Source organism: Canis lupus, chromosome 15 (assembly GCF_011100685.1).
Source record: "Canis lupus familiaris isolate Mischka breed German Shepherd chromosome 15, alternate assembly UU_Cfam_GSD_1.0, whole genome shotgun sequence".
NCBI classification, from domain to species: domain Eukaryota; kingdom Metazoa; phylum Chordata; class Mammalia; order Carnivora; family Canidae; genus Canis; species Canis lupus.
The window spans coordinates 22057054-22079212 of record NC_049236.1 but is presented as its reverse complement, the minus strand read 5'-3'; the positions used below and the strand labels follow the sequence as shown (position 1 = coordinate 22079212).

At 36.2% G+C, this 22159-nt stretch overlaps 1 protein-coding gene and 1 long non-coding RNA gene across 8 annotated transcripts in view; one reads left to right on the top strand and one right to left on the bottom strand.

The window, feature by feature from the left end:
• SYT1 (synaptotagmin 1) overlaps window positions 1-22159 on the bottom strand; it is a 535022-nt gene that overhangs the window by 202970 nt on the left and 309893 nt on the right. For all 4 annotated transcript variants that reach the window (XM_038558525.1, XM_038558523.1, XM_038558526.1 and 1 more), the window contains one exon: window positions 4708-4890. In XM_038558525.1, the coding sequence (XP_038414453.1) occupies window positions 4708-4873 (166 nt within the window). In that variant the 5' untranslated portion in view covers window positions 4874-4890. The remainder of the gene's footprint in view (window positions 1-4707; window positions 4891-22159) is intronic.
• LOC102155931 overlaps window positions 1-22159 on the top strand; it is a 304818-nt gene that overhangs the window by 212076 nt on the left and 70583 nt on the right. The gene's annotated exons all lie outside the window — the stretch shown is intronic.

The window sequence follows — 22159 nt, the reverse complement described above, 5'->3', positions numbered from 1 at the left end:
TCTTATTTGAAAGACTAGGTGAATGAGATCATTCCAGGGAGAACATTTTTGGGGAAAAAAAAGTGGAACAGTGTTAAAAATAATGTAATCCTGGCATCCTTTTCCTACTTTAGGGAGGGAAAGACAATGAAAGAAGAGGACCAGTCAATGAGGGAGTGAGGAGTGGGAGAGAGTGAGGGATGGGAGAAGGAAGAGGAGAAAAAAGCAGAGTCCTGGAAAGCAAGAGTGTGAGATAATGGTGGCTGAGAGTGATAATGATAGAGAAATATCTGACTGGAGGAAGATTCATTTGATCTTAGCCAAAAGGCCAAGAAGCGATGACTGAATGAAGGTTGATCATGGCCTTCGTAATTGTGCATAAGGAAGTACCTAGTGACTCAAGTGAAAACCATTTTAATGTCACATGCAGGATGGAAATCAGAGTGCAGGGAGTCGAGTAGTTAATGGGAATTGAAGAAATAGATATGAGGATCAAGGTTATGTTTTTCAGTAAGTTTTGGTGTATATATGAAGGCAGACGTTACAATGGTAGCTTGACAGGTAAGGTAAGGAGAAGATTTTAGTGCATGAAAGAAGAAAACAGAGCATTTCCTGAGCACTTACGGTGTGGCTAGGCACTTTTGAATAGGAGACCCTTGGACATATGTGTGGGCCAAAAAGGATGAAGAGGGGAGAGAGTGAAATTATAAGAGTTATTTAAGAAAAAAAGGAAAATGGGAGGTGATAATGGGCAGAGGAAACACCATGAGGGAATTCATCTTTGCTTGATCAGGCTTTGTTGGAAAGGGCTTAGAAGAATGCAATTATATTTGGCTGAAAAGTTTTTGGTATTTTCATGACTTGGGTTTCTATCTGACCTGAATAGAGGGCTTTTCTAAAATGGCAATGGATTTGTTAAAATGACTGCTTGAGTCTAATACTAGCTAACATTCACAGAATGCTTATAGAATGACACTCTGCTAAGCACTTTATACGCATTGCTCCCTTTACCCAACAACCCTCTCGTGGAGATAACTATTCTCATCCCCACTTTATACAGGAAGAAACTGATACACAGAAAGATCAATGTTCCTAGGTCCCAGAGCTAGTGTGTGGTAGAGCTTAGATTTGAACCCAATGTAGTCTGTGTCCAGAGCTTGTATTTTTAATCCCTCTGTTAAAACTGTCTATCCAATAGTATTTCTGCACGAATTACACAATTACCCTTAGTCCACTCTTATTCTGGACGAAGGGACAGGTTCTGGCTATTTGGTTTTCTGCTATGCTCAAGGAAAGGTGCCCTCTACTTCAAGAAGCTCATGAATATCAAAACCTTAATCACAGCTCCTCGGATGACACGAGTTCATGCTTTACAAACCAACCATGGCCCTAGTCATATTAAAATCAAAGTTGCAAAATAAAGAAACGTCCTGAAAAGCCTTGTCTGCTTCATTTAGATAACAGTGTGCAGAATGAATTGAAAGATAAAAATGCTCAGCATTTACCATTTCCTTTTTCTTTTTTTTTTTTTAATTTTATTTTAAGCCCAATGGTGTTATGGATGATATCATCAGGCAATTTGGTTTGAATATGTTCCATGCTGGACTGTGCAGATTACCCAACTAATGACATGCATACTCCTTGCCATTGTGACACCTCTCTTCTCACAAGTGGGAATTTCAAGTGACAGACTAAAGCTGTTTGCTATCAATTTTGCAAAAAACACATCTGCCAGATAGCCAAGATTTAGTTCAGAGACTGAAATCAATTAATATTCTAATTTGTTACCTGTCATTAGCGTCACACTATATTATGCCAAGTCAAAAGTGATAACCTTTATATAACATATGCTCCTAAAGGAATTTGATTTTAGGAGACTGTTTCATTTTTGTTTAGTGTTGCTCCCTGCGTACAAATCCCATTAGAAATTTCAGTTACACAGGCAGTTAAAAATTGTGATGGATTAAAATAAAAGGGTAAAACATGCGGCTACGTATTTTAAATAGTACTACGTGGCTGTGTTTATGGTAAGTTTTTGTAGCTCTAATTTACCATAATATTTTAAGATTTAGGTAGTGGACTTGTTTTCTTCTATTAAATCAAGGAGAGATCCAGTAGCATGATATTTTTATAGGTGTTCCCCAGATCCTCTAGCATTCTGTTGCTTTAGGTTGCTGATCAAAAGCAAATCTCTGTAGAGGAGCAGAAGAATCACCTGGTCTCATGCCCAGTGTCTAAGAAAGGGACATGGGAGTGGAACAGTGGCTTGCGAAGAAAAGAGGTTAGCCAAGGGAAAGGAAGGAAGGGAGCGTTTCATAGTTGTTGTTGTTTTTTTTTTTCTCCCCCAGCTGACTGTTTTCTTGCTGATGAACATGGAGTGAAATATAAAGTACATAATAGTTATCAGCTCTGAGTGGGAAAGGCTAAAAGATGGAGGTGTCACTATAAGGATAAAAACAAATTGCTTTTTTCAATGTGATGACACAGTCAAGCACTGAAATGATTCTTAATGTCAAAAATCTAAGATTTTTAAGATGCTCTAATTTTTCAGCATCTTAAGGCCCCAAAGTCTAAGAGGGTGGTTCAGGATACACGTTAAACTGACATTCATTCATTCATTCATTCATTCATTCAGTAAGTAGATATGGAGTGCCTCATATGTACGAGGTACCCCTGGGATATTGACTGTGCAAAGGACAGTTCCAACTCCTTGCCCTCCTAGAGCTGACAGTATTTTGGAGGGATCCAGAGCGATTTAACAACAAAAAATAAGGCACATCATCTGCACTGCTATACGAAGTATTATAGTGAGATTTAGAACAAGGGTGAGGACAAGAATTGCTGGCAAAGCTGGGGTGGGATGAATGTGTTATCACTGTAAGCAGCATGGTTGGGGAAGTCCTTAACTAAGAAGATGACATTTGGCAAAGCCTAAAGGAGAAGAGAGAATGAGTTATGTGGATACATAGGGAACATACAATCCCATAGAAGATTGCCACACCACCCTTTACTCTTCTAGAGAAGGAGGAGATGGTGACATTGAAGACCAGACAAAATATGCATTTTATTTGATGTTTGTCCATTCTTTCTTTCTCTGCTAGCTCTTTTCTGTTAAAGTGATTATTTTGATAAAATATTCAAGTGAGAGTTGGCCCCTGTACATATGCATTTTGGTTTGCACCTTGTAGTCACAACCTCAAAGTTATGACAACGGTACTGGGATCATCCATCAGCTCTGCAGCAGGGCGAGGGAGAGGACTTCCATTTCTCATCCATTGGGCCATCTCTACCTCCTCTAGATTGTGGATTTTCCTGTTGAGTAATGGATAATTACTGGCAACTCTGCTGAGAGTGTCTGTCAGATGAAATTGAATTTGATAAAAGTAGACAGATCAACAAATTGTTAGTCACTGAGGGACAAGAAGTTGATTCCTTGTGTTTTTTTTTTTTTTCACGTGGTTTCTCAGTGTTCTTATAGAATAATTTTCTTATAATTTGATAAATCTCTCACCTGGATTACTACAACATCCTGCTTTTATCGTCTGCCCTTGCCTTTCTGGAACCCATTTTCAACACCGTCGCTAGAGCGATCTTTAAAAAAAAAGCACCTGAGTCAGATCATGGGACACCTCTGCTCGAAACTCTCCAAAGGCCTTTTATTTCACTCATGGTACAATCCAGGTTCCTTAGAATAAGGCCCAAGGCCTCACACGATAAGGCCTGTGCTACAATCTGAATCCACCTTCTGCACCCTCCACCTGGTTCATCCTGTGTAAGGCTCACTGGGATCCTTGCTGTTACAAGCAGATTTTTGCCCAAGGGGCTTTATCCAAAATTCCCAGGTTTTATAACTTCTTCCATTTCCTCTAAGCTTCCTTATGAGAGAAAGAAAGAAACCAGCCCTGGTCATCCCTAAAAATAATGTACTACCTCTGTGCCCTTCCATATTCCACTTACTCTTCTTCCTTAGTTTCTTCTATATCATTTCTTACCTAACGTGATTTCCTATATATATTACACGTTATATTATATATATATAATATTTGCATCTTTATTGATTTATTACTTCTTTTTCTCACTAGAATATAAGCCTTGTGAGGGTCCAAACCTATTGTCCCAGCACCTGTAAAACTCTCTAGTTCATCGTAAGTGTTCAAATCTGAATAAACAGACCATCCTGTAGCTTCAGATTAAAATGCCACTCATAGAACTTAGTGCTTCACTCATACACATGCACTTAGGAACAGATAGTCATTTGTTTTCCTGATAAGGGCAAAGAAAAAATTTAAAATTGTGCAGAAGATTTTGAAATATTAATAAAAGAAAATCAAGCTTGTAATATCAGGAAGGCACATTTTAGCTATTGCCTAGGAATAATCTTCCTAATGGAATGATTTCATTAATACAAATTTAAAATATATACAGCACAACCCATAAACATAAATGTTCTAGAGAAAAACAGACCTTGAAAAAAATACCCACCTGCATTAAACACAAGATACAATTTTTTTTATAAACTGGACTTTGATGTATAAAATATTTTTAAAGACAAAAAATTCCATTTTGTTAACAGAATGCTACTATGCCAATAATAATAATAATAATAATAATAATAAACCTCAAATATAAGTTGATAGTATGTTAAGAGAAGTTCTGCTTTTTTTCCCCAGTGGGTAAGGTCATTTTCAAGCATTTCTCTTTTAACCAACTATATAGAGTAGTACTCACATGGAATTTTATGCAACTCATTCATAAACTTCTCCTTCAGCTTAGAAAAGGCATCTTCCTTTCCTTCCCCAGGACTGGCTGGCTCTGTGGCATTATGTGATAGAACAGTTGCAACAGTGGTGACTGGCGGGGCGGCCAGGGCCTCATGATGACTCTCACTCACCATTTTAGGTTCAGGTGAATCTAAGACGGGAGGGAAGCCAAAAATAAAAAAAGAGAGAGAGAGAGAGAGAGAGAGAAAACAATTCAAAATGGCTGAACTGATCCCACATCAAAGGTGGAGATGAAACACATCAGAGGGCGCACCTGCCAATGGGTAAATAGCCCATCATTAGCATATTACTTTATGTTGGTTCATAAAGTATTTATGGAACCACTGTGGAGAGTCCTTCCCAGAAGGTAAGACCAGGCATGCTTACTGAAAACACTCTCCTCACAATAATATGTGAGCTGTCAAATCTATTAGTTGTTTATACTGCCAGTTATTTACTGTGCAGATTTAACTTCCAATCCATACATTATAGAACTCTGTAGGAAACAGTTGTTGACAACATACACTCTGAATGATCTCCACATTTTGTTTTTTTATAAAAGGAAATAAAAATAAAATATTTATATTGAAAATGTTGATGAATGATAGCATGCATTCAAAACACAAGTGACTTTTAAAATGGTTATAAGCAATGCAGTTATAACATAGATACTGGAAGATGTCGTGAGTGTCACAGAGAAGTTAGTGTTTGAATCTCATTTATTGATGGCACATTTTCCTCCCAGTCATTTTTTTTTTGACATTTACTGTAGACAATACTGTGATCAATAATTCACTTGTCTTGCCGGGTAAATGTTTGAAGCCACTATAAATGTGGCATGATTGATTATATATATCAAGGAACTGATGATGAAACACGCCTTGCCTGTCAAATAATTTCAGTTTATTTGATTTGATTATATTACTGAATTATTCTATTAAATTAACTTATTCAGTTCCTTTAAATGTTTGTTTACCTCCAAAGTGTTAAAAAACAATCCTTAAGGTAGCCAATGAAAAAAATCTTAGCCTTGAGTGTAGAAGACCTCTGTTCTAGTCCTCTTTGTAGCTAAATGAATTTTGATGAGGCATTTGACTTCTTCATTTACCTGCCTTCTGAAATACGAAGAATTGAAACCTACCCTGCCTGGATTTTTCTTACTAGTACATATGAAGAGCTCTGTAAATGAAAAGAAGGAATTCCAAAGAGGTAGGCTTGAAGTCCTATTCTCCAATCTAAATATATTCTGGACTTTCATAATCTTACTGTGTGACTTAAGGTTTCAGGCAGGGCTGGTAAGGAAGGGGACAGTATTGGGAGCAGAAATAGATAAATACAAGCATGTCTTGTCAAAAGTAACTTCACAGTCTCAGCAGGCTAGCTGATGGACCTATAAAACCCTTTTGATTTGCAAAGAAATGGAGATAGCCAACAAACAGACATGGGATTTTTATAGAATTGAAATCTTTTGTGAATTAATTATGTGTAATTATATGTTAGTATAATTAAAAGCACAATAATCTCAGATGTACAGAATTATTATAGAATATGAATCAAAATCCAGAGATTTTTTGGGTCTCCTGAAAGGAGATGATGGCTGAAGCTAATACACGCACATAGATAATCGATTTTCATTTTATAATATATTCTCTTATTAAAGCTTTTAATTTTCCACTAGTAACTACTTATATAACCTGAAAGGATAGAATCAGACAGATGTGGATGTGGATTGACAAGTTGTCATGTTCTTCTCTGTTCTTTAGTTTCTTCATTTGGAAAGAGAGAATAGTCATGCCAAAGACATAAGATTTTGACTATGAAATGAGATATCTGTGCCATGAATTTAGCCCTCTATCGATTGATCAATCAATCCTTTCATCCTTACTTCTCCCCTCCCTAGTAATATTTGGCAATCCAGAATTTTCCAGATTGTGGAAAATTGTATTTTTTTCCAGTTCAAGGTCATTTTCTATAAAGTTTTCTTGATTTTTCTAATTCTGTTGATTCTGTTTAGCTTAGGATCTGTATCCCTGCAAAAATTTGGAGTTCTGGTTGTATAACTTAGGTGAAACTATCGGTATTTTAACACCATAACTTTTTATATTTCATGTGCATCAGCAAAACTAAAATTATATGCACATACATAAACACATACATATGTATGAAATATTAGTATGTATGTATTCAAAAACTGATTTTGGTCCTCTGCTTTGAAAATCACCCATTATGATATGCATTATTATTTATTTCCACAAGTTGGTTGAGGATACTTGAGGAATCATGGTTTACTGATAGAATTTAAAATAAACTATTGCATTAAATATAAATACCTATATACAACAGTGCCATCATTAAATTAAAAGTATATCATCTAATTATATATTTACTTAATTTTTGTCATGTTCTGGAACTGAGATATTTTTGCTGGTTATCTGGACTGATCAGCTGTTACCTCAAAGTGGCTACACAGTTGTTTCCAGCCTTTCTGCACACAGATGACTGGCTCATTTGCTGCTCAGGTTTTTAAATATTTTCATGTTACCCCAGCTTGGAATAGAATATAAAACATTTCTACATATAGGTTGAATAATCTAAAAGGCTTTCTAAAAATCTAAAAAAAATTCTGGTTCAGTAATGTTAACATCTAGAAGATGGACTTGAAGTTTACTGGATATATATATATATATATATATATATATATATATTTTTTTTTTTAAAGAAGCAATAAATGTTTCTATCATTTCCAAAAACAATCCTCTTCAGATACAAGGTATGCTTTACAGGTGTTTTATCGAAGCAGGTTAAAGCTATTACTAGTCAGTGATATTATCTCTATCATTTCTGATATTTTTAAATCAAGCAAAGATTATAAATATACAGACAATGCTCCTTAATGTATACCACTGTGAAATTAAGGTCTTTCATAAAATACAAAAACATAATGGGCAATTAAGGATCTAATACACTGACAAAGACTAATTGTTTGCTCAATATTTTCTTCTTTTTCTTTCATATTTTGAGATGATGCTGTTTGTAAATCACAAAACTCAGAACAGTGACATGGCCCTTGAATTTATATCCATAGAACTAAGATGCTTTTTTCTTATTCTCCATCACTTTGTAGATGGAAAAATTAGCCAATTATTCAGTTCTGCCTAACATGATAACCTTATATTCTTTTATGTAGCATTGTTTGCTTATTTAGAAAAGATTTAGATTATACTCAAGTCTTGTTAACAGCCAAAAGTCATTGATACCCACTAAGTGGTTTAGATCTGTGAAGACATATAGCTCCCACACCACTCCCATGAGAGGTATAATTATCAGCCACTTAATGGGGAGGAGACTAAGGTATATAGAGGTTATGCGGTTGGTTCAGTCACACAGTAGTAATTAGTAGAGGTGGGATTTGAACCTAGATGTCTTAGCCACAATAGTATTAGGGATTTGCACACTGTGAGACAAGTGTCCAATAAAACTGTGGATTTTGAATGAGTTTTTGACCATAGCCCATAGTGAGAAGTACATTTTACATCACGCTCTAGTATACGTGCTCTCACCACCTGTATGTTATATATTGAACAAAAAGCTTCACAGGAAAACACTTGTCTTCCCTATGTGTGAAATATTCTAATATATTTAATTCTGCTCTTTCTCACTAAAAAATTCTAGTTGTACCTCCAAATTGTATACACTTGTTTCATAATCCTCTAATGGTTTGAGACCCACAGTTTGGAAAACCACTCTAAGAAAGGACACGTGAAGGTAAAATAAAACCAATGGGGCTGATGAAAACTAAAGATGCCACTTGTAAACCTACTGTGTGCCAAAATACTATCGTTGGTATGATATTCTCCATTCTCGTTACAACCCTGAAAGGCAACTTGGTCTTATTTTACAGAATAAACTGGGTAGGTTAAGTGATTTGTCCTACAAAGATTTAATCTAATTTAAGGTTCTTTCTACTAGTCTACTCTAATAATAACGTTTGTGTTTTATTAAACAATTAAATCAGTACCGGAAAGATAATTATGATTTTCTTTTGAATTGGTTTACCGGTAAATGGAAAACACAAATCCTCTTACCAGTGGGAAACTGATTGCTTAATTTTAGAGGTGTAGCCATTTAGTTGGTTAAACTGGAATTTGGCATCTTGAAATATGCCAGGAAAAATATTATTGAATAGAAAAATATTATTTTATAGAAAATAAATTCTGTTAGGAGAAAGTTCACTACGAACAACATGTGCAAGCAATTCTTAAAGAAATACAGATCCCTCCTGACAGAAAAAAAAGGTGTTTAGTTTCACAAATAGTCAAAAACCTGAAAGTTAAAGGAACAGTGAGCTAATACATATTCATTTGTAAATGTGGCTAAATGGAGATATCAAGGTGAGGGTTCAGAAAAGTGAGCAATTGGAAAAAACCATAAGGTAGAAAAATACTTCACAGAGGCAAAGTAACAGAACATAGAAAAAGCTGCAGAAATTCTCATTCTTTTTCTAGCAATTCACAATAAAGAATTAATCTGAGATGTACAAACAATTTGAGGATGTTTTTGTAACTTATTGATCATATTAGAAGAGCAGAAACAGACTTGTTAAATTATGGTGATCAATTAAATAAAGTTATTAAAATTAACAGTAAATGTTTACAAAACTAGAAGTACATTAGACTGTTAGATGAGAAAAGCAAAGTATGAAACAGTAAGTAAAGTATGTCCAATTTTTCCAAATGCACTGTTGTATAAAAGACGTTGCAAAAATACATTTAAAATGTTAAACTTGTAGACTAATCGCTTTTATTCTGTTTGTTTACACTGCCAATATATTATGAACCTGAATTATTTTAAAGTACACAAAGAAAAAACTTTTAACACTGTTTGCTCTTAAGAAAAACTGGATCTTGCAGAAAGAAGTATTTTCCTAATGCCAGATTTTCAAAAATACTTTAAGATGTAAAAAGCTAAATGGAAGGAATTAACACTCTAGTTATGTATTTAGCAAATACAATGTATAAAATGGCCACTGGTTAAAATACAGTGTAGGAAAAAATACTAAGTTATCATAGGGGTTAATCCTTTTGTAGTATAAAATGAGGAAAATCAGGATTTTTGGTTGCCATGACAACTTCCCTTTATCTCTTGTATTCTTCTTAGTAGGACTTTAATTACGTCTATCTCTAGGTCTATAAATTGATATAGATTTCTCAGATTATATAGTGAGATAGCCTACCATACTGCATAAGCATAATCATTTCTGGAGAAAGCAGTGTTCCCATTTCTATTTAAGTATTGTATTTTATAATAATAGCACACAAAATTAAAAAGTAAACAGGAGAGGAGGGCCTGGGTGGCTCAGTCAGTGAAGTGTACACCTCTTGATTTTGGTTCGAGTTGTGATCTCTAGGTCACGATCTCAGGGTTATGAGATCAAGCCAAGCGTTGGGCATTGCACTGGGCATGGAGCCTGCTTGAGATTCTCTCTCCCTCTCTTCCCCCTCTTCCCTGCCTCTACCTCTGAAAGAAAGAAAGAAAGAAAGAAAGAAAGAAAGAAAGAAAGAAAAGAAAGAAAGAAAAAAGAAAGAAAGAAAGAAAGAAAGAAAGAAAGAAAGAAAGAAAGAAAGAAAAAGCAGGAGAAAAAGATCAAATAGACACTGAAAATACTACTTAAAAAAAAAAAAAAGCATTCTACTGCAGAAATACCCCAAATTGAAAGTAACTATTGAAGTGATTATCATAAAGAGTCCAGCAGATACCATGGAATATGTTAGAATGCATTTTTGAGATGGAGAACAGAATGGTAGTGATTTTATTCCAGCAGAACTTGCCTTGACCTTCTGTAGGTGTAGGTGTAAACAGGAGGAGGATGCCATGTTCATCCTTCTCTTCCTTTCAAAAATAGGGCTCTTGGTTTCAGAGAGTGCTGCCTAAGGACAGCTCAGAGCTGAGTGATCTCCCCTAAATAATTGCCCTTGGCTGAAAGGAGCTGCCGTGCTAAAGGTTAAACCCACTTCCCCAGGGACTGCGCACATCCAGTGGCTGGTAGACGCGGGTATAAGGGCCTGGCCCCCCGCCTGACCGAGTGTGATCTCCGAAGGGCCCCTTAGGATCAGCTAAAGCCTCTGGTGACTGCACCTCACTTCAGCAGCTCCCTTTGTCCAAACCTGCTCTCTCCACTCCCTCACCTAGAAAGCATTCCACAGTAGGCTATCTCTGAATCAGAGAAGCTTCCCAGGGAATCTTACCTACGGTACCCACTCTGGAAGTTTTTTGGAAAAAAACAAAAAACAAAAAAAAACAAAAACAAAAAAACCAAATCAAAACAAAAAACCCAAACCATTGTCAAAGTTTCATTTAAATTTTTTCCAAACTCAAGGATCCTTAGGCAGAAAGTGAAGTCTAGCAGCATTATCAAAATCTTCCACATGTTTGCAGATGTTTGAAGTCAGGTATATCCTGTCTCTAGTTTGAGTAGATACTTTCTCTTGAAGAAAGAAAGAGGAAAGCCAGACATTATGTATAGTCTCTCTCATGGCAATGACAGCTGACGCTGGCGATAGTCCCAGTAAAAGGGTGAGAGATGAAAGGTTGTTTTCAGACCTTGGAGCCATGGGAAGCACAGCAGGCCTGCCTACCTTCAGAAACCATGAAAAGTACAGGCTCCTGGGTCGTTGTCGTCGTCTTTTTCTTCTTCTTTTTAACAAAATAGATCTAGTTACCTCCAGATTTTACCCAGTAAGCCACAAAATCTTCCTAAGAGGCACGGGGAGAATTTTGCTTAAGAGCATGGCTCTCAGGCTGTATCTGTCATAAATACTTTTGCACATTGACTTTAAGTGAGTCTGCTTAACTTTACTTTAAGAATAGAATCAGCATCCCTCCCCAACCCTAAAATACCACACTACAAACACTGAGAAGGTGTGCAGATGTTTATACTGAGGGTCATTCTGGAAGAGCATGAGCAGGAAGGAAATAGGGAACAGTCACCAGCAGCATTTCCTAGGAATCTACTTATTTATTTACTTGCCACTTTATTTAGGTCGAGGCATGACCTAATGATCAAAAGTGGATGATCATTTGATGCGACGGACTGAGAAAAGCAAGCTGGAACCAGTGTTATTTCAAAACCCCAAGAAAATAAGATTAGAAGACACAAACCAAGAAAACTTTACAAGGAACAAAGAGATTTCAGGATGTCTTTCAGAGAAAACCTTGGGTTCTGTGGTATATGTTAAAGAAAGTGATGGAAAAGAAATGACAGATGTGGAATGAAATATTTGTACTTACTGCCAAAGAAAGGAGAATTTGCTTTTGACTTAGAGAACATGTTGAATGAGAACTTAACCATATTAGGAAAACCTAACAACATGAAGGAAGACAATTGCATATTTTTCACTATTTATGAATCATCTTAGACTGGACTTTTTAAATACGTACTCAAAAATGTTGTTTTGGGGGAAAAAGCTTTCCAAATTTCAAAGCAAAATTCTTTGGTATTCTATCCTCGTCAAAAATCAGAATTTTTGAATAACAGTATTTAAATGGTACCAACATATTTTAATTATGTATTTCTTTAACAAGTGATCAAAAAAACAGTGCCCCCAAAATTTGACATCTATATTAAAAAAAAAAGAGCTTGACCTATTTACTGTATACAACTTAATGATTTGAAGGTAAGTGTACACTCAAGACACCACCACCACGGTCTCTAGTTCCTGGCTCTATGCAGAGGGCTACGTATGTCTTCTCTCTCCCTTCTTATAAACCTGTCTCTCACAGCCACTGATAGTCATATTGGCTTTCCTTCTTTCTCTGTGATCAAAATCCTTCTGCTCTCCTTATCTTTGCTTTTCTTCTCAGTTTTTTCTTTCCCTTCAAAGAAAGGGGAGAACAATACTTAGTGTAGGTCTAATTTATCATGTACTAGGCCCTTGATGTATGAGTGTCTACTGAGCCTTCTACTTTATGTGGAGGCAGAGGAAAGGAGAATAAGACACTGATCCTCACCCTCAAGACGGCCCACGAGTTTCTCCTGGCTGTCTTTCCTGCCATTATGGAAACTCAATATGCCCCGTGATTGTATCTCTTGATTCCAAAAGTGGGAAATTGCAACTCAGTTATCTTCTTGATGTAGTGAAACAATTGAAAACATGTCTCTGATTGCCAGGAGGCAGATGGAAAAGCATGAATAAGGAAGTAACAAGTAGGACCAGAAATTAGGAAATTTGGATCCAAAGGAACTAAGTGAGAGATATAGATGTGAGGTGCTCCAAACAGAATAGCTTCAGAGGCAAACACTTGTATTAAAAACCAGAGTTCAAATGTTTGAAATGGCTAGATAGATGCTGTTACTAGAAGTTGGAAAACTTTGACTTATCAACTTCCAGTTTTCATATTTTTAATGTAAATTTTTTCATATCTTTAAAAATATAATTTAGTTTTTTAGATTTACCAGTGTTCATCTCCTTCCATTCTTATCTTCCCAAGACAAGCAAAAGCAGTTAGTTGCTCAAGATCCAGCTTCCTTAAATGCGGAAAGATACTCGGTATAATAAGAATTTACTTATTGTCCTCCCATCTCGCTCTAGTTTTGATTGTTTTTTTTAAAGATTTTATTTATGTGAGAGAGAGAGAGAGAGAGAGAGAGAGAGAGAGAAAGAGACAGGCAGAGGGAGAAGCAGGCTCCGTGCAGGGAGCCCTGCATGGGACTCGATTCTGGGTCTCCAGGATCAGCCCTGGGCTGAAGGTGGCACTAAACCACTCGGCCACCAGGGCTGCCCTAGTTTTGATTGCTTAAAAAAATAATGTCCACTGCCTCTCTCTGTGTCTCTCATGAATAAATAAATAAAATCTTTAAAAAAAATGTCCTATGTCAAAAAATGTCATCACTACTAAGGTTTATTTCCAAGTTGGCCCATCTACTTCAAAATCATTATTTTTGTTTTTAAACTTTGTTTTCTCGGGGAGAGACTGATCTAACAATGGATCCTGCAGATAGCGGGTGGGAGATGTACTCGAGATGTGAACTCCAGTGCTTATCTGTTAGTAGCTCCTGTCCAGTGAAATTGTCCTGCTCACAGACTCAAGATGGGCAAGAGTCTAGGTAGATTGCATGGCTGCCCCCTTCTGCCATAATCACAGGGGATTATTGGAAGGAGCAGGACCAATGAGGCCAATGCCACTATTTGACATGAAAACGGGAGTGAGGCTCATAGATTCTCTCCTTCAGGGACTGACGCTATGAAGTACTCAGGAGAAACCGAGGTGGAGAGAAGAAACATGCTTATTGTTACAGAGTTAAGAAGTGGTGAAGCCTGGCTTCCGAGCTCTGTGACCGTGGTGCGGTGTCATTCCTCCAGTTACCCTGCTTCCTTTAGCCTAGTTTTCAGCTCTGAGTTTCCAGTATATAGTATATTGTACTATACTATAAAACCCAATATTGATAAGAATTGGAGTAGCTGTTCCTGGTAATCGAGAAAGTGCTGTGAGAAGTAAAACTTACCATGTTCACTAAGCTTGGTAGTTTTTTTGAATATTTAGATTCACAGTTGGAGGTGGTGAGTTCTGTTACTAAGTCTCTCCTGCATTCCTACCTTAATGCACGTGAAGAGTGATAGAACTGATGGTATGGAGTGCTCTGCAGGCCTACGCAGATGCTGTGGAGGCCAACTGATGGTTGAGGATTTAAAACATTCCATTAAATACATTTTTTTTCGCATTTTTGCGTCTCAGAAATGGGGATTTGCCTTATACTCTGTGGCATCTTACTATCGCTGCTGGCCAGGCCAGCACACTCTGCCTGCTTGCTATTGCCATTGACGTTCCAGTCAACAAATCACTGAAAGGCCATTTGAGGAAGGAATCTGAATCCCTGTTGTGGTCGAAAGATTTCTATTGTCAGCTTCTACAATGAAACCAACAGAATGAGAGTCAAGTGTCTTGGAAGATTTTGGAAGCATTAGTGGAGCAATATTTAAAGAAACACAGGTAAGTGGTGTGTAAAAAGAGATGGGCATCATTAACTCTGAATTGAGAACAGGTTTAGAAATTTTAGGAACTTACTAAGCAATCTATTTTGCCTTTAATTTCCTCATTTGCATGTATAAAAGTGACACAAAAAGTCTAAGTCTGAATGACTTTTCAATAAGTACAAAATAAAAATTCAAGTGATAAGAAACCATTTTTGACATAGCTTAATTTGTGGCATTTTTTCTTCATCTATAAAATAATGGTGCATCTTGTAATTCATGGTTTCTTAGAGTACACAAAATATAGATTTCCTACAGAACAAAGAGAAAGCATTAGCATTGTTTACAAATAATGTATTATAAAACAATAAACTTGATAAAATTTTTAACAAACTGAGTTTCTCACTCCCAGAAGATCAATCACCACAATTATATTTAGCAATTGAGGGCAATATAAATTTCAGAGGAACTAGCTAAAATAAAAATAAATCCATGAGCCAAATGGAAACTATATTTAGTGCTACAGTATTTCCCCCTTCAGACCTATAAGATTGAGAATTAAAAAGATGGAAACAAGTAAATCATATCCAATTCAAAGCCCAAGCACTGAATTACTGTAAAATGATACAGAAAATCAAAGGGTCATAAACAAAATTGAAAGCTTCCCACCTATAATAGGCAAATAAATCTTGAAAATTGGAATATGAGAGCAGTTTCGAAAAGCATATAATGAATTCACAAATTTAATACTGTTTTTCTAATTGGTTTACTATGTACCCATTTCTCTATTAATGAAATATTTTATTGTTGTGGTTTTAAAAGCTGCCATTTCTTTTAAAAGCACCATTCAATGGAAAACTTTGATGGCTTGACGGGGCCTCTTAAGATTTTATTAAGAATGGCAGAGTCATAGTCAAGAAGAGATACCAAAATAGCCTTTCAAATGCATTGTAAGGGTTTCTTTTTTTAAAATATTTTATTTATTTATTCATGAGACACACACACACACACACACACACACACACACACACACACACAGGCAGAGACACAGGCAGAGGGAGAAGCAGGCTCCATGCAGGGAACCCAACGTGGGACTCAATCCCGGGTCTCCAGGATCACACGCTGGACTGAAGGTGGCGCTAAACCGCTGAGCCACCTGGGCTGCCCCATTGTAAAGGTTTCAAATAAATATTCACTGTGTTTTAAGAATTGTGCAGTAAGGGTCAAAATCTCTTTAAATTTTTTTTTTTTTTTGTCAAAATAGGTAGATGTGAAAACCTAGAGATGAAATTGATCTTGCATGGATCATTTTAACATAGTTTTAAGTGACAATGCTCATTGTGTACAATATTAATCGGAGTTACCTCTTTTTAATTTTTGCATAGTAAGATGAAACTAGATGCTTCTGGCAGTGATTGAAGAGATGCGGCATAGCCAAATCAAGCCAATTGGCTCTCAAAATGTTTTCTATAGAAGCTACAGATAGATAATTTGGAATTCCCATTTTCCATTGCTTTGCTGAAACTCAGCTCTGAACTCTTGCTGTTTCTGAGCTGCAGGCACTTGAGAGAAAATCTAAGCTTGCAACTCAAAGCCCTCTTTTATCAAACTGTGCTCAAACTGTCATTGTTTTGTCACACAGTGAAGCAAAGCTTTAAAATCGATCCCTTCACAGTTCAGATTGTGGCAAACAAGATGAGAAATTCTGCAGACTACAGTTAGAAATACTGTATTAGTAAATAAAAATAGTAACCCTTTATAAGCCTATACTATTAGCCAGACGTTTTCATAAGACCTTTAAACATATAAGCTCATTTAATGCTCATAAAATAAACCCTGGAAGTCAGACAATTATTATTATCTCTCTGTTATAGATGAGAAAACATGCCAAAGGATGCACAGCGTTAGAGCAAAGATTTAGAGTGAAACAGGCTAGCTCCAGGGTCCATGGAACTCTGCCTCACTAATAAATGAATAGATAGATGTTGAATGAATGAATAAATTGGGTGCCTACAATGTGTCTGACATGATACTCGGTGCTTTGGATAAATTTCAAGTCGTTCATTTACCATCTGTATGCTTGGGGATGCATACAGATGGTTAGAATCCAATGTGTTATATGCTGTAGTAGAAATAATTATAGGAGGCTACAGAGAGAAGATTCCAGACAGAAAACCATTGAGAAGATTTAACATATCTGAATGTAGTGGGGCCAGAAGACTAAGTTTATTTGCTAGGTATATCTGTGTGTGTGTGTGTGTGTGTGTGTGTGTGCGCGTGCGTGTGCATCGGATATGAAGTACAGAAAGTGGTGATTGGGCTTATTCTTCTTCCTAAATTCTATCTTCTATTGTGTGCCAAAAAATTAACTTGGGGACATGAGACCTGAATAAATAATACCCACAATTTATAAAATAATTATAAAATCACATGTCAACTGCTTACCTAACAGCTATTCACTCTTTCTGATTTAAGATAAGCCTTACTTAAAAAAAAAAAAAAAAGATAAGCCTTACTATTATTTTTTTTTCTGGGCAACTATTTCCTTATCCTCCACTCATAGATACACTTCGTTAGTGTCTCTCTCTCTCTCTCTCTCTCTCTCTATATATATATATATATATATATATATAATTCATGGTAATCTCATTATTTTTATCTATTGTTGGCTTACACAAGAAAGGGCATGTGATCCAGTTCTGGAGTATTGTGATAGGAGAGGAAATCTGTTGGGTGATTTCTGAGGAAGCTTTTCTAACTCTTAAGGATGCTTATACAGAAAGCAGTGTCTCTCCTGTTGGTGGTGGTCGGGTTTGTGTGTGGTACTTAGAAGTTCTTGCAGTCACGTTATGATTGTGAGAGAATCTAGACAAGGCTGATGATTGACAGATGCTGTTGCTCAATGTTGACTGTAACCATGACCCTCATGATGCTATTGAGCTGCTGTATTAACTACAGCTACAATCACTATTCCTTGGAACTTCTTGCAATGGGAGATCATACATTTTCCTTATGGCTTAATCCATCTTGTGTTGTGCTTGCTATTGCTTGCAGCCTAAAGCTAGTATATACAAGTATTTTGTAATCTGATTTCCCACAATAACACAAATGAAATTTACCTTTTCTGTAGGTTATTTTTTTTTCTTTTTTACTGTGTTATGCCAACTTGGTTTCTTGTTAATACCCTTTATCTGTGTGTGCCTTTGATCCCTAGTTTTTGGTTATCAGTAAGTCTAAGAGACATTCATGACATTTTCTCCTATTCAGAACAGGGCTGTATCTTTCCCATATCCTGTGAATTAAGATGAAGATCATTGCCCTCCATCTATGCTGCTAGATAGATAAAACTGAATTAAATTGATTTGAAATATAAGAAAATTAGTTTTGTGATTGGTTTCATCTAATAATTCAGATTTGAAAGATTTAGACAAGATTTTAATTCTGTATATTATATTCAAATTAAATGTTTTATCTTCTTTAATGTGCCCATCATTAATCAAAGTTTAAGTGAGGGGACAGTGAACAACTACCCCTTGATCCACTCAGGAGCACCTAAGTAGTAAATCAGGGGAGTCAGAGGTTTAGAAAGAATAGTTGAAAGGGAGACAGCATATTATATTCATTATTTAACATAGTCTCCAACTGTTTCCTGATGGGTTCTTTTTGCTGCTGTTTCTCCTCCTTGTTTGCTTTTGTCTCTTAATAAGCAATGGCTTATTTTCCGTCTCTCCATCAAGTTAAGGTTTGATAGAGTTAAAGATACATCTCTAAAAAAATTTCATGGCTTCTCTTTCCTCTTGAAAAACCCAGATCATACCACTTCAAGAAAGAGAGCTTAAGAACAGATATCCTATCAAATACCATCGAGTCACCATGTCACATTTAAGCATCATTGTGAAAAAATGTGACTTTGATAAAAATCATTATCTGTGGGTTTTTGTAAACTTTCATTTTGGCCAATAGTTGGATTTAATGCCATTTCCATCTGAGTAGCTCAGTAATAAGACTGATGAATATACCACAGTTTGCATCTCAGATATTCAGAGAAAGAGTACAGTGTAATAGTTTGCATTGAGAAGCACGATCTGTAAACACTTTCTCATTTACATCATAAGCAGGCATGCTGGCTTCCTGACAGCAATATATGGAGCTAAATTGCCTTTTCATTTTATATTCAGTAATTATACACTATAATCTCATCAAAATAAGGCCATTCTATAGGCAATCCTCTCATGTTTTTAGGCCTTTTTCCTAAACTTATTGATCAAAATGTAATATTATGACATACTAAAAGAAAAGTGATCTAAGTACCCAACTTCCTCTTTGGAAGGTGTCAGATGACTTTTAATTTCAAAATGCTGTATTATCATGACTTTTTAACATTAAGTAGAAATCCTCTCCACTTCACTGTAGAACAATAGGTATGAGCAGATTTGCAAAGTTCCCTATTGTGTAGGTCAAGATCACTGATGATTAGAATCTCAAGTTAGTTTCATCAGTCTGGTTATAAATTATGATGATTTTGTTGAGAGAAAATATGTTTGTATTTAGCCAAGTGAGCCAAGTGTTTTTTTTTTTTTCCTATGCTGTTAATATACCACTGCTTTTCCTTAAAATGGTTAATATCAATACCTAGAAGCTCAAATAATACCCACCTGGCTAAGGAGATATTTCAGAGTGAGGGCACACTGTTACAAATTCATAACTGGATATTATATTACAGATAAACTAACACTTTTACTAAGATAAAAGTATACTGATCATATGAATAAAATATGAGTGTTGATTTCAATCATCCTTGAGTCACCCTGTATTGCAGAAGGTGAAATATAGAATAAAAATAGGAGATATGACTTAATAAAATTCTGCTTGTTTACTGGATATTTTGTTGGTAGAAAATCACTCAGGGGCTTTTGCAATCAAAGACAAAAAAAAATCAATGGAAAAAAATCCTTGAAAACAAAAGATTGTGTGAAAGCTTTGTGCCTTAAACACACACACACACACACACACACACACACCACTAATATAAATAGAGGAAAATTATAAAGTCAAACTGAAATATATGAGAGAGATTTTTAGACTGGCATCTTAATATAAGAATTTTCGAGGCTAGAGGTAGAAAGAATAGGGAAAATGTAGTTTTACTAGAAAGTTTAAAGCTTCAGTCAGAGAAAAACAAATCCATATGATTTCACTCATGTGGAATTTAAGAAACAAAATATGAACATAGGGGAAGAGAAGGAAAAATAAGATGAAAATAAGGAGGCAAACCGGAGGAGACTCTAAATATAGGGAACAAGCAGAGGGTTGCTGGAGAGGAGATGGGGTAACTGGGTGACAGGCATTAAGGAGGACATGTGATGGAATGAGCACTGGGTGATCTCTGCAATTGACAAAGCATTAAATTCTATCCCCGAAAATAATACTGTATATGTTAACTAACTTGAATTTAAATAATAAAAATGAAGTTTAAAGCTGCAAAGATGAAAATAATAACAGCGTACCTAATGGAATGCCCTTCCAAGTTTTGCATGTTAGAGCAGATTAAGTTCAATGTGGGGGAGGATTGGTAATTGAGGAGTTGAGAGAGCATTTTCAGTGGTGAAAGATGGAGGCCTGCTTCAAATCCAGGGTGAATATAAAACCTACACAATATTGGGCACACATTGTTACTGAATCTTTTCTATCACAAAATGCTGACATGTGAAGAGCGAGAAGGCAGCTGGTAGGGAGAAAATGGATGTAGAGCATTCAGTGTTGAAAAAGGGGAGTGTGCAAAATCATGATGTTATTCATGATCACAAGTAAGCAAGCAAGCCAGCATTTCACAGAGGGTGTTGGAGAGAAGAAAAGTCTGTAGAAATCAGCTGATGAAGATGGCACTTTCTAGAAGTCCATCATCAAAGACTGAATATAGTCCCGAGTGAGAACACAGCCTTCCGGATGAGGGAGGCATGGCCTGGCATTGAACAGACTAGAAGAACGGAGGCAGCGAACAATGCAGGGAGTCTCTGCTGCCCTTAAGACTTGTCTCTGGCCATGCTGGTTAGAGACGAGGACCACCGTCTCCGTGAGGGGCGCCTGGGACTCGATGCCACAATGTCAGCTAATTTCCGAATGTCTACACACAAGGTCCGTAGCACCCCAAAGTCATGCAGCCTTCCCCTTTCTTACATGACCTGTCTCCATGACGTCTGTGTATTTCCTGTGCTGCATATGTAGTTTAGACCCGACTCCTCTGCTGTTCACAACCAGATTGAAAAAAACAAAAGTGACTTAAGTCTTTATTATCTTTATGAAGAGGCCTAAAAAAAAGAGAAGAAACTAGAACAATTTCTCCCCGTGTGGCCATTCTGTCATCTTTCTCACTTAACGTCTTCTTTCTGGAAGCTTTTATTTACATCTCTTCTCCCTCGACACTTCTTACCATAGACATTTGTGCTGTTGCGTAAGACAGAAAATTCCTATAAAATTAATGTTCAACTTGATTTAGGCATGAAATTCTAATACTGTCCAGAGAGGGATCATGCTGTTTCAAAATAATTTTTGGTGTAATTCTCCAAACAAAGAAACCATTTATATCAATAAAATACTTGTTTTCTGTGTATTGCATAAAAATCAATTTATATTCAAATATTTTCCTCCTGCCAGATCAATGTCTTTCTGAGAGCTTAGAAACAAAAGTACCGTAGAGATTAACTGTGAGACATTTGGCTCTATGAAGAATAATAAAACAGAAAATAAAATATTAATGGGAGAGCAGAGCAATGCTGACAAGAACACTTTGGTAGCTGTGGGTCACTTCTGAATTAACAATTTTCTACCCCTGTTCTTGAAATGGATGGATTTCCCCTCCCGCAGTCTTGATTTACTTATTCATTAACTAAAGGGATTAGTAAAATTAATTAGGGCATAAAAGTTGATATAAGTACTAACCACCACAGACAAGGAGCTGAAAATATCTACTTTTCCTCATGGTTAAATCCTAGAATTAAATTACAAAATGAAATTTTATAACAAATTTCTACAAGATATTTACTTAGAGTTTAGGAAAACTTGCATGAAATGAGATGAATTCTTTCTTGTTTTGGTCTAAAAGTTTAATATTTAGCATTTTCTGTTATTTTTACCTTCTTTTTGGGGGACGGTAGTGATGTTTGTTTGCCTTCCTTATTTCTTAGCCGTTTTATTTGTATCTATCACTTTTTTAAGCAGATGATGATGTTTATTCATCAACATACAGTGCTACCTTTTAAAAATATGAATTTTCTCTGAGGGATTAAATTTGAATAGCTCTAGAGCATTACTCTCAGAACGTGCTTGGGTCTTAAATTTTAGGCACACACATGTTAACTAATATCGGTATTTTATTCGTTCCTTTGCTGATGTCTGGACAAGCTAGCAGATGTGTGAAACGGATCAGGGATTTACATTCTGGGCTGAGGCAGC